This window comes from Podarcis bocagei, assembly GCF_964188305.1.
Source record: "Podarcis bocagei genome assembly, chromosome: 16".
NCBI classification, from domain to species: domain Eukaryota; kingdom Metazoa; phylum Chordata; class Lepidosauria; order Squamata; family Lacertidae; genus Podarcis; species Podarcis bocagei.
The window spans coordinates 43041010-43053456 of record NC_138142.1 but is presented as its reverse complement, the minus strand read 5'-3'; the positions used below and the strand labels follow the sequence as shown (position 1 = coordinate 43053456).

The following is a 12447-nucleotide window of genomic DNA, read 5'->3' as shown; positions in this document are numbered from 1 at the left end:
TATTTATTTATCTTGCTGGTTGCTTGTCACCCAAAGGTCTCCAAGGGACCTTCACATTAAAGAAAAATATATGCACATACATAAAACCATGGAGAAGAGAGAGACGTAACTTACTGGATTTATTAGCAATGGAAGTATTTTCTCTGGGTGGCTTCCAGGCAAGGAGACAATGGAATCCAGCAGGCAAGACTGAACGCAGACTGACTAATGCAGCAGACGCGTTCAAGAAAATTCCGCCGAGCGCACAAATCTCCGTGGCGGAGTGAAACGCTGTCGTGGGACTTGCATAGTGACACTAAAAAATTCATTCAGGCAGCTGCGCGCGTGTATAAAAGGGAAATGGGAGGCGCTAGAAAGCGACAGGCGGGAGAGAAAAGGGGGACGAAAAGGGTTAAGCAAAACAGAAGGGGGAAGAGGGGAAGCAGAGGAGAGAGGAAAGGAGGAAAGACAGAAAGAAAGATGAGATGCAAACGAAGACGAGAGAGACCGGCGAGGAAATGCAGAGGAAAGAAAAGGGGGTTGGGGAGCAAAATCCAGAGGAAGGTCGGATCGGGAAGAGATGGAGAGAGACCAGGATCTGGAAAGCAAGAGCGGGAATGGAGAAGGAAAATAAAAACACCGTCTGGAAAGCGGGCGTGGGTGTAGCCAAGGGGGGCAGCTGCCCCCCAAATAAGTAAATCAATACAAATACTTGACTGAGGTTCTGCCCCACCCACCATTAATCCTGAAGAGGCTTCTCCAAGTCCTGCCTGGGAGGGGGAAATGCGCTGAGGGGGAAGGGAGGATTTTTCGGGGGGTCTCGGATTTAGCCCAGCGCCGGTATCCCGGTCCAGCAGCAGCAGCCTCGCCTCCTCGCTGCCCGCTTTCGTTCTGTCTCAAATTCAGTGGCGTAGCGTGGGGGGTGCAGGGGGGGCCGGCCGCACCGGGCGCAACATCTGGGGGTTAGGGTTAGGGGGCGCAAATCACGGGTTAGGGGGCGCAAATCCACTGGTTAGGGGGTGCAAATTACTTGCCTTGCCCCGGGTGCTGACAACCCACGCTACGCCACTGCTCAAATTACCGTACCTCGCTTTTAATATGTCCTGGGCGCAGCGGACGAGGAACAGGAGACGGCGGCAGAGAACATCTTCTAGCGCTGAGCACTGGGTAGTGAGTGGCCAGCCACTGTGGGAGGCAGGAATTTGCGGCGGGAGGGGGCATGGATTTATTTCTAGGGGCAAAGAGTCACGGGCCAGCCCTGCACGCGGGATATTTTTTAAATCCCCTGTTCTATGATAAATGCATAAAACGTCTGACTCAAGTTGTGATGTGGCCTCGCGGTTTTAAAAGCCTGGCTCAGGCTGAACTGGTGCCACTGATAACTCCGGGCGTGCAAATGGCACAATTTCTTACTGCAAGAAGTAGCATCAGAAGACTCTTTTGGACCTTACCAGGCTCTCATCTTCTAGAGGAGAAGAAAGACTGCGCCTGAGCACTCAATCGGGGCAAGCAACAATCGGGGTTCCTGGGGATCGCAGTTTGTTCTGATTTAGAGCTATAGAGTGGGAATTACCTGGGAAAGGAGCGCGCAAGTGGGAAACCGCTGAGACCCCGACTTTCTAGGCGCAGGACAAGAGGAAGTGTTCGCAAGCCCTTGTACGAAAGGCACTGGACTGAAAACAAAGCTCTCTTCGCTCCTGGCCAAAATGATTGTGGAAGTCCCGAGCAGAAGCCTCCTGGTCATCCTGCTCTTCACTCCATGGATCTGTACTTCATTTGGTAAGTCCTTGGGAGAGGGAGGGAACTCTTTGCAAATGTCCGGGGGGAGAATGCAGGCTTTTGTGAAGGGGAAATAATTGACCAAGGGGAGGCTGGTGCCATTTCTCTTAGCTAGTGTTGAGCATAAGCTTTCCTCTTGGTGAACCACTTTCTCATTGCAAGCATCACCAAGTAGGCATCTCCTTCTATGTCCTCCCGCTTTCTGGAATAGCTCCTCTGTGCCCCGCTCATTCCCCCTGGGCAGGAAAGAAGCAGCCTCTGGGTCTCCTGCCTCCTCAGGATATGTGGGGAGCAAGGAAGGGGTGGCTCTGCTCCATAATCTCACCCCCCACTTCCTCCCATTCAAAGTTCTCTTCCTCAAATGCTTCAAGCTTCTAGTCTGAATCAGAGTTCTCAGAAGGTATAGGGGCACTTGCTCAAAAAAGGCTCCACCCCATGCCCTGGGAACCTACCCCCCAATAAGCTGCATTGTACCCCACAGGTCATTACTATAGTGCAGGGGTCAGCAAACTTTCTCAGCAGGGGGCCAGTCCACTGTCCCTCAGACCTTGTGGGGGGCCGGATTTTTTTTGGGGGGGGAATGAACGGATTCCTATGCCCCACAAATAACCCAGAAATGCATTTTAAATAAAAGGACACATTCTACTCATGTAAAAACACACTGATTCCCGAACCATCTGCAGGCTGGATTGAGACTGCGATTGGGCCGGATCCAGCCCCCGGGCCTAAGTTTGCCTACCCATGCTATAGTATATGTGTGGGGTGTATGTCTGTATATTTGCCTGCAAAGGGCCCTCTTCCATCCCTAACCCTCCCAAAAATAGGATTTAGAGTAAGGTTACCAGATCTCTTTCAATGAATCTGGGGACACTTTTCAACTTCAATAGATTTTGTCAGGGAATGGATTTGTAAATCCAGGGACTGTCCCCAGGAAATGGGAATGTCTGGTAACCTTAATTTAGAGCAGCTTCCCAATGTATCCAAGATATGTCTTCCCAGAGCCTAATTGCAACACAGTTCTAGCTATCTCTTCCCAGTCCTCTCACTGCCCTTCCACCAGGAATAGAAGGGTTATTTCAAGGCTAATCACATCAGAGGGGTCTAAACCACCACCACCAAAATTGAACTTAAAGCATGTCTTCTGTTTTAAACTTGGTAGTTTTTATTCCAGGGTAACTGCAATGTGGAAGGGGTGATCCTAAACCCAGTTGCCGCAGAGTAAGCCCATTAGATTCACTAGGGCTTGCTTCTGAGTAGACATGCAAGGTAGCTCTCGGTCTTTTTTATCTTCCAAATTGGCTCAAAGCTATTTCAGTATTTCCTCACCTATTTCCCCCCTCTCTCACCCACCCCAAATAGGAAGTTTAAGTCATGGAATGGATAATCCAATATATCAGGTGAACGGACTCATGGGAGAATCAGTCTTGTTTCCTGTAAATGTATCTTCAGCAGTAACAGTGGAGAAAATGGAATGGGACTTTTACCCGCTAAGCGGTGGCCTGGGCTATTGGCTGGGGGAATTCAGCCACGGGAAACTGGAGCACCCAAGTCCCACTGACCGGTTTGGACAACGGCTAGACATGGTGAATGAGACAACACTGAGGATCAAAGACCTGGAGTTGGATGATGGTGGGATATACAATGCTCGCATCTGGTTTACTAAGGCACAGTTTCAAGAACAGAGTTTCAGCCTCACTGTTTATGGTAAGTAACTACTTTCCCTATCCTGAATGCAGAGGAGAGCTACACAGATGATAAAGGGGAAGGTTGAGGGAGGTGGGTGTCTTTAGCCTGAAGGAGCGTCTCCACCCCCATCGTTCTGCCTGGACACTGAGGGCCTTCTGGCGGTTCCCTCCCTGCGAGAAGCAAAGCTACAGGGAACCAGGCAGAGGGCCTTCTCAGTAGTGACGCCTGCCCGGTGGAATGCCCTCCCATCAGATGTCAAGGAAATAAACAGCTATCTGACTTTTAGAAGACATCTGAAGGCAGCCCTGTTTAGGGAAGCTTTTGATGTTTAACAGACCACTGTATTTTAATATTTTGTTGGAAGCTGCCCAGAGTGCCTGGGGAAACCCAGCCAGATGGGCGGGGGAAGAAGAAGAAGAAGAAGAAGAAGAAGAAGAGGCTGAGAGTCATGGGTGTAGCCAAGGTGGTGGGGGCAAGGGGGCAGCTGCCCCACATATAAAGTAAAACAATAGAAATACTTAACTAACTGATCTATCATGTTGGTTCTGCCCCCTAACAAAAGTCCCCCCCCCATAAAAACCCTGGCTACACCCATGCTGATATTTGAAGGGCTGTCACAGCTGGAAGCTGGAACAAGCTTGTTCTCTGCTGCTCTAGATGGTAGGTCCCAAACCAATGAATTTAAATGATAAGAAAGGAGATTTCTACTAAATGTAGCTGTGATGCCTGCATTGCAAGCAGCTGGACTACATGACTCTTGTATTTTATTATAATGGAATAGGACTGACAGTGTTTTGCCGGTTTCTGACAGGCATAAGGTGCAAACATCACATCTTTCCCATTTCTCTTCAAATAGAGCCCGTGCCAGAACTTCAGATTCTCCCCAGAGATGTCTCCAACAGCTCAGGCATATGCGATGTAACCCTGCAATGTCAGGTGTCTGGAAAGGGGGAATTTGACATCTCCTGGAAAAGAGGGGAACCTCTCAGAGACTTAGGAGATGGCTTGGACTGGTACCAGATCTCTGACAATGGCACCAGTCTCCATTTGTTGTGGTGGCCCAACGCCAGCGACTCCACTTTCACCTGCCTGATCAGAAATCCCATTGGAGAGAAGGATGTTTCCTTCAGCTTGCTCAACATCTGCCCAACTGATGATGAAGGTCAGTAATTTATGGCACCTTCCTCCAAACGATGCATTGCACCCCTTTACCCCATCACCCCAATATCACTGCTTGGGGTTGTGAATATATTGGGGCAGAGAAAGGCAGCAGGGGAGGATCCATTCATGTCTCTGAGGAGTGGGACTCCCAGCCACAAGAATCTGGAAATCTAAGAAGAGGATGTGTTTTTAGAATTACGCGGTGCTCGGTGGTAGAGGGACGCGGGTGGCACTGTGGGTTAAACCATAGAGCCTAGGGCTTGCCAATCAGAAGGTCGGCAGTTCAAATCCCTGCGACGGGATGAGCTCCCGTTGCTCGGTCCCTGCTCCTGCCGACCTTAGCAGTTCGAAAGCACCTCAAAGTGCAAGTAGATAAATAGGTACCACTCCGGCGGGAAGGTAAACGGCATTTCCGTGCGCTGCTCTGGTTCGCCAGAAGCGGCTTAGTCCTGCTGGCCACATGACCCGGAAGCTGTATGCCGGCTCCCTCGGCCAGTAAAGCGAGATGAGCGCCGCAACCCCAGAGTCGGCCACGACTGAACCTAATGGTCAGGGGTCCCTTTACCTTTACCTTTACAGTGTTAGAGTCCCTGCTTCTTTGTTTGCAAGAAGGTCTCAGGTCCAATCCCTTTGACATCTTCAGGCAGGGCTGGGAATAATAATAATAATAATAATAATAATAATAATAATAATAATAATAATAATATATCTATTATTTGTATCTCACCCATCTGCCTGCGTTTCCCCAGCCACTCTGGGTAGCTTTCAACAAAAGATTTAAAATACATTAAAACATCAGCCATTAAAAACATCCCTAAACAGGGCTGCCTTCAGATGTCTTCTAAAAGTCTGGTAGTTGTTTGTTCCCTTGACATCTGGTGGGAGGGTGTTCCACAGGGTGGGCGCCACTACCAACAAGGTCCTCTGCCTGGTTCCCTGCAACTTTGCTTCTTGCAGTGAGAGAACCGCCAGAAGGCCCTCGGAGCTGGACCTCAGTGTCTGGGCTGAATGATGGGGGTGGAGACGCTCCTTCAGGTATACTGGACCGAGGCCGTTTAGGGCTTTAAAGGCCAGCACCAACACTTTGAATTGTGCTTGGAAATGTACCGGGAGTGAATGTAGGTCTTTCAAGACCGGTGTTATGTGGTCTCAGCTGCCGTTTCCAGTCACCAGTCTGGCTGCTACATTCTGGATTAGTTGTATTTTCTGGGTCACCTTCAAAGGTATTCCCACGGAGAGTGCATTGGAGTAGTCAAAGCGGGAGATAACTAGACCATGCGTCACTCTGGCAAGACAGTTTGCAGGCAGGTAGGGTCTCATCCTGCGTTCCAGATGGAGCTGGTAGACAGCTGCCCTGGATACAGAATTGACCTGTGCCTCCACGGACAGCTGTGAGTCCAAAATGACTCCCAGGCTGCGCACCGGATCCTTCAGGGGTACAGTTGTCCCATTCAGGACCAGGGAGTCCCCCCACCCACCTGCCCCCTGTCCCCCCAAAACAGTACTTCTGTCTTGTCCCCTACCCTAAACCTGGGGAGTCTCTACCAGTCAGTGTAGGCCATATTAAGCTAGATAGACCCAATGGTCTGAGTCAGTACAGGGCAGCTTCCTATGACGGGTATCTTCAAGACTCTGGTTTACGGGCTATTCCTACCATGGAGATGAATGCATATCCCAGATTAAAGGATGATCTCCCGATCATAAAGTTTGAATCTGCACTTTAGTCACCCTTAGAGTAAACCCATGACACCAATGAGCTTTTAGGTGGCCATGACTAAGATTTATTTTCTAAGCCTGACTCACTCTCAATCCAACCCTATGGATTCAACCCTGTTGAGGCTCTAATGCAGGGGCAGTCTGAGTGGAGTCCCCCAGAGGTTGCTGGACTCCCAAGGTCCCATCATCCCTGACCTGCTGGCTGCTGAGGATGATGGGAGTTGGAGTCCAACAGCACTGGGAGGGCCACAGGTTGCCTTCCCCTCCCCTGATGCCTCTTTGGAGCATAGCTGTCAACTTACAGATTTGAAAATAAGGGGCCAGCAGCCAAAATAAGGGATTTCCCCAGCACAGGTATGTTCAACTTCTGAGCCCCTCCGAGCCAAAGGCAGAAAGCCCAGCCAGCAGCCAAACGAAGCCTCAAGCGGTGGTTCCCACAGCGCAGCAACCCGGCAAAGGGGATGCAGCAAGGAAAACCACCGTCACCTCTCCGCTGGGAAGCGCTGAGCAAAGGCGAGTCCCCAGGCAACATGGCCGATTTGATCAGCACAAGGCATGCAAGCTCCACCCCCCAGTCGTTCTTAGACTCCTTATTGGGTGAGCAACGCAGCCAAGCAACAAATTGGAGCCTCCCTCCTCCCTGGCTGGCAGGGAGGGAGGGAGGGAGAGGAGCTGCTTCCTTTGAAACCCGGGAAATTTAAGAGACATCATCAATAAGGGATAGCAGTGGGACACAGCGCTGGGGTAAGGGACTTTCCTGCCAAATAAGGGACGGTTGACAGCTATGCTTTGGAGTCACCCCCTCCCCCGCTTTAATCTCATTGCTTCCTGATATCCACAGAAGAGGGCAGAGGATGAAACCCAGCTCCAAGTGCCAGATTAAAATTCTGTGCCAGAGTAACCCAGGGAAACCTCAAATTAAGTCAATAAAAATGGAACATGTTGGCATAGAGTGAGTGTGGTGTAGTGGTTAGAGTGTTGGATCTGAGAGACCCAGGTTCAAATCCCTACATGGCCATGAAGCTCACTGTGTGACCTTGAGCCAGTCACTAACCCACCTCACAGTTTGCTATTTATTTATTTGCATCCCCCCTTCCTTTTTTAAAAAAATGGTTTTCACATATTACATTACAATACAAATGTACCAAAGCCAACACCATTTCCTCCCCATCCCCCCATACATTTACATTTCTATTTCCTCAATCCATCATATTTTTCTTTTCTCCCTCCTCCTACTTCCCTCCGCCCCCACTCAATTTCCTCCACGTTATACAATTTACAATAATCTTTGCATTCTACAACCTTCTCAAATCATCTGTTTTTTCTTCCATCCAGTATTCACATTTTAATCTAGGCATAGACTTTTTTGACCAATATTTTGCCATATATTCATCAAAACATTTCCACTCCTTCTTTAATTTTTGATTTGACTGATTACTTATTATAGCATTTAATTTTGCCAAAATTAAATATTCATTTAGTTTACAAATCCATTCCTCCTTGTGGGTATAATTTGTGATTTCCACCTAGCAGCAATCACTATTCTAACAGCTGTACTTGCATATAGAACCCCCCCCCCCCCGGTGGTATCTCATCATCTATCAATCCAAGGAGATATGTCTCTGGTTTCTTTGTTATTGATATTTTCAACATCTTCTTTAGTTCTTTGTGTAAAGTAAAGGTAAAGGGACCCCTGACCATTAGGTCCAGTTGCGGCCAACTCTGGGGTTGCAACGCTCATTTCACTTTATTGGCCGAGGGAGCCGGCGTACAGCTTCCGGGTCATGTGGCCAACAGGACTACGCCGCTTCTGGTGAACCAGAGCAGTGCACAGAAACGCCGTTTACCTTCCCACAGGAGCGGTACCTATTTATCTACTTGCACTTTGCCGTGCTTTCGAACTGCTAGGTTGGCAGGAGCTGGGACCGAGCAACGGGAGCTCACCCGGTCAAGGGGATTCAAACCGCCAACCTTCTGATCGGCAAATCCTAGGCTCTGTGGTTTAACTCACAGCGCCACCCACGTCCCGTTTTTTGTGTACTACTATCCACAATTTCTTAATTTCCTCACACCTCCACCACATATGTATTGTTGTTCCTATTTCTCCACCCCATCTCCAACCGTGGTTGGATTTCAATTTGTATATCTTTGCCAACTTAACCTTACATTTTGCTATTGTGTTATATCTCAACGGACTCTTACAGGTAATCAGCAGAGACTCCGGTGGATGATCTGCCTTCCCATCAGCTTCATTTTAATTCTGGCATGTTCTGTAATAATATGGAGGAGGAAATACATATTTAAAAAGAGGTAGGAACATCTCTGTTAATCTGTGACTATGGAATTTCCTCCCTGTTCATATAAGTCATAGAGGTCTTTTGACGCATGTGTTACTCTTATTTCTTCACACAGTCATCATAGTCGCTGATTATTTGAATTTTTATACTGAATGATATATTGTTTCTTAAAATGTCATATACTACATGGGTAATTTTAAGTTGAACAGTATATACATCTGCCTAATAAGCAAACAAACGTGTTTCATTTTACACTCTGCAGAAATTGCCTCCACAATTCCAGAGAACCAGCACTCTCCTGCATCACAACAGACAATGAGGAACGTCCCCAAAGTTGGGCATGAGCAGGTGAGATGAGTGTGGAACTGAAAGGAAGGTGACTTGATATAGCAATGGGAGCGTTTCATCTGTTTGGGGGCCACTTAATGCTTATAAAATTATTAACACATTTTTTAAAAAATAAAATAAAATAAAAAGCAGGTTACAAAATGGTGAGAGTATTAAGCCACAACCTCACCTACCTCCTAATCAACCCATTGATAAGGGTTGCGCTCTCATTTTATTTATTGCATTTATTGTATTTCTAGCCCAACTTTTTTGCCAAAGAGCTCAAGGTGAAGTAAGTGGCTCTCCCTCTCGTCACTCAATCTGTGAAGTGGATTATATATTATTATAGAATTTATATACCACCCTATAACCAGAGGTCTCAGGCCGGTTCACAGAAAAGATAATGAAATAGAAAATCAAAATAAGAACGATAACCCAATAACACCCCCCTCAAGGCACTGAGAGGCTATGACTGGCCCCCAAGGACACAGTCAGTGAGGTTCATGGTCAAGTGGGAGGATTTGAACTCTGACCTCCCAAGTCCTAGTCTGACACTAAAACCACTTTGCCACACTGGTTCTCTTAGAGAAGCCATAATTTAAGAAATCTCATGTTAAGGGTAATGGCTTATGATCAAAGCAATACAGTATTTATTTATTTAACCATCCATCTAGACCAGCAGTTCTCAACCTGTGGGTCCCCAGATGTTGTTGGACTACAGCTCCCATCATCCCTGAGCTCTGGCCTTGCTAGCTAGGGGTGATGGGAGTTGTAGTTCAACAACATTTGGGGACCCACAGGTTGAGAAAGGCTGATCTAAACTAAGGTTACCAGATTTCTTCCAATGAATCTGGTACATTCAACTTCAATGGATTTTTTATGGGGACTGATTTGTAAATCTGGGGACTGTCCCCAGGAAACAGGGACGTCTGGTAACCTTAATCTAGACCCTTTTAAAAACAAACCTTCTTTAAACTTTGAGTTCCTTGTTAGGCTGTTATGGGCTACTCTGTTGCCTGAGACCAATCAGCAAATGACACCCCCCACATTCAGTGCTTATGGTCAGACATGAGGCAGAAATTCCCACAAGCATTTCTTCATGTTCTGGCAGTAAAAAAAAAATGCAACAATAAATAACTATGTGCATAGCGGTGGGGAGGGGGCAGTTGCTCCCCTCTAAATCAAGTAACTAAATAAAAGAACAATTAACTAAAAGTAGAAATAATCAGAATATTTGAAACTGAAATGCTCACTGAGGTCATGTGAATGTTGTTGTGGAGCAACTGGAAACCCAACTGAGCGATAGACGGAGCTAGACAGAGGAAGATGACAGACAGGTTCATATCCCTGATAATGCACAGAATGACAAAGGAATTTTGTTTTTGTTTTCCTACAGTGGGCATTGCCTCTGAGTATGTGCAGAGTGTTTTTGAAACCTTTCTCTGCTCTCACTCCTGCTTCCTGTCCACAACAGCACCCCCTTTCCAGAACACTGGAACCACACGGCATACAGAGAAAGGAAGGCCTTTTGTATGAAGAATTGAAGGGGGGGAGAGAATGCAAAGGGGAAGCTGTTGCTATGATGTTTGTTTGTCTGAGCAGGTAACACCAAGTCAGCCTATTAAGAGGATTGTGGAGGAACACTGAGGCACTTGAGCTCTCGTAACAGGGGTTTTACAATGGCTGCACTGGTTTCAACTGGTTGCCCGCAGACCGTCTCGCCAGAGTGGTGCATGATCTAGTTATCTCCCGCTTGGACTACTGCAATGCGCTCTACGTGGGGCTACCTTTGAAGGTGACCCAGAAACTGCAATTAATCCAGAATGTGGCAGCTAGACTGGTGACTGGAAGCGGCTGCCAAGACCACATAACATCAGTCTTGAAAGACCTACATTGGCTCCCAGTATGTTTCTGAGCACAATTCAAAGTGCTGGTGCTGACATTTAAAGCCCTAAACGGCCTTGGTCCAGTATATCTGAAGGAGCGTCTCCACCCCCTTTGTTTTGCCCAGACACTGAGGTCCAGCTCCGAGGGCCTTCTGGTGGTTCCCTCATTGCAAGAAGTGAGGTTACAGTGAACCAGACAGAGGGTCTTCTCGGTAGTGGTGCCCGCCCTGTAGAATGCCTTCCTTTCAGATGTGAAGGAAATAAGCAGCTATCCTATTTTTAAAAGTCATCTGAAGGGAGCCCTGTTTAAGGAAGCTTTTAATATTTAATGCTGTATTGTTTTTAATGCTCGATTGGAAGCCACCCAGAGTGGCTGGGGAAATTATTATTATTATTATTATTATTATTATTATTATTATTATTATTATTATTATCATCATCATCATCATCATCATTATTACAACTTTGTCTCTGGGCACAATACATTATATTCAGTTAGTGTTGAAACTGACGGAGGCCCCAAATTTCTGAAAGAGTGTCTCCTTCCTTACAGACCCTCCCAGGTGCTAAGGTCAGCAGAGGGCGCCCTCAAGACAGAAGGGATGTCCAATAATTCCAATGGAGACAGAGACAGAAAAAGAAATTGTTGGCTTCCACTTCTTTGTCCCATGTCTGGAATGGAGAGCAATCCAGTGAATATAATCAGGACAAACAATTTGCAATTGATTACGGTTCTTTCCTCATTTGCACTCCTGCATTGAAAAGATTGGGGTGGGAAAACGTAACGACTTAATGCAATTATGAATGTTATGCAAGCGACAGTGAGACAGTAGATGAACGGCAGTGGAACGGAAACAGTGGTGCAGGCAATAAAGAAGAGGCAGGAAAAGGATGTCTTCCTGCATTCCTACTTGGCAGTTCTACCACTGTCAGAAGCTCAGTGGGTGGTGGTCTGGGTGAGCCCCTTTCTATGTGGGAGCCCCTGAACTGCAGAACTCCTTCCGCACTAAAGTGTGCCTTAGCACCTTCCTTATTTATTTATTTATTTATTTATTTATTTATTTATTTTATTTTGTACACCACCCTATACCTGCAGGTCTCAGGATAATTCAAAAGATAAATAGCTTTGCTGCATAGCTTCATACGTACAAGATGCATGACTTTCTCCAGGTCTTTCACGGAGAAGTTATTTTGTTTTATACCATCTACCACTTTTGTTGACTCTGTGCTGCTCCACTCTGTCTTGAACAGTTTTGGGTTTTATTGGCCTTTATGTCTTAATACGCTTTTGGTGATCTGTGTTATGTTTTACAATCTATTTATGTACCCTACTTTTTACACTGGTTTATACTTTAGTTGAAATGCATTTTGATTTTATTTTATTTTTTGTATTCTGCAACATTTTTTGTATTTTCGTGTCATGAACCTGGTGTTGGTTTTATTTTGTATGGTCTAAGCTGCTTTGTGGAATTATATATTGTTGTTGTTGTTGTTTAGTCGTTTAGTCATGTCCGACTCTTCATGACCCCCTGGACCAGAGCACGCCAGGCACTCCTGTCTTCCACTGCCTTCCGCAGTTTGGTCAAACTCATGCTGGTAGCTTTGAGAACACTGTC

General features: G+C 46.7%; 1 protein-coding gene across 4 annotated transcripts; it reads left to right on the top strand.

Annotated features, from left to right (window-relative positions):
- The first annotated feature begins 1085 nt into the window (after positions 1 to 1085).
- On the top strand, positions 1086 to 12434 carry LOC308575198 (SLAM family member 5-like). Of its 4 annotated transcripts, XR_014002708.1 has the most exons (7): positions 1088 to 1762; positions 3122 to 3462; positions 4301 to 4606; positions 8526 to 8631; positions 8881 to 8966; positions 10342 to 10671; positions 11327 to 12431. XR_014002708.1 is itself a non-coding variant. In XM_081173800.1 (6 exons), the coding sequence occupies exons 1-5, from the start codon at positions 1686 to 1688 to the stop codon at positions 8960 to 8962; spliced, it is 912 nt and encodes a 303-aa protein (XP_081029926.1). In that variant the 5' UTR covers positions 1086 to 1685; the 3' UTR covers positions 8963 to 8966; positions 10342 to 12434. The 4 variants fall into 4 exon arrangements, 3 of the variants coding, with proteins under 3 accessions (XP_081029926.1, XP_081029925.1, XP_081029927.1); XM_081173800.1 differs by having other exon boundaries at positions 1086 to 1758; positions 3118 to 3462; positions 10342 to 12434; XM_081173799.1 differs by having other exon boundaries at positions 10342 to 12434.
- Positions 12435 to 12447: the final 13 nt, after the last annotated feature.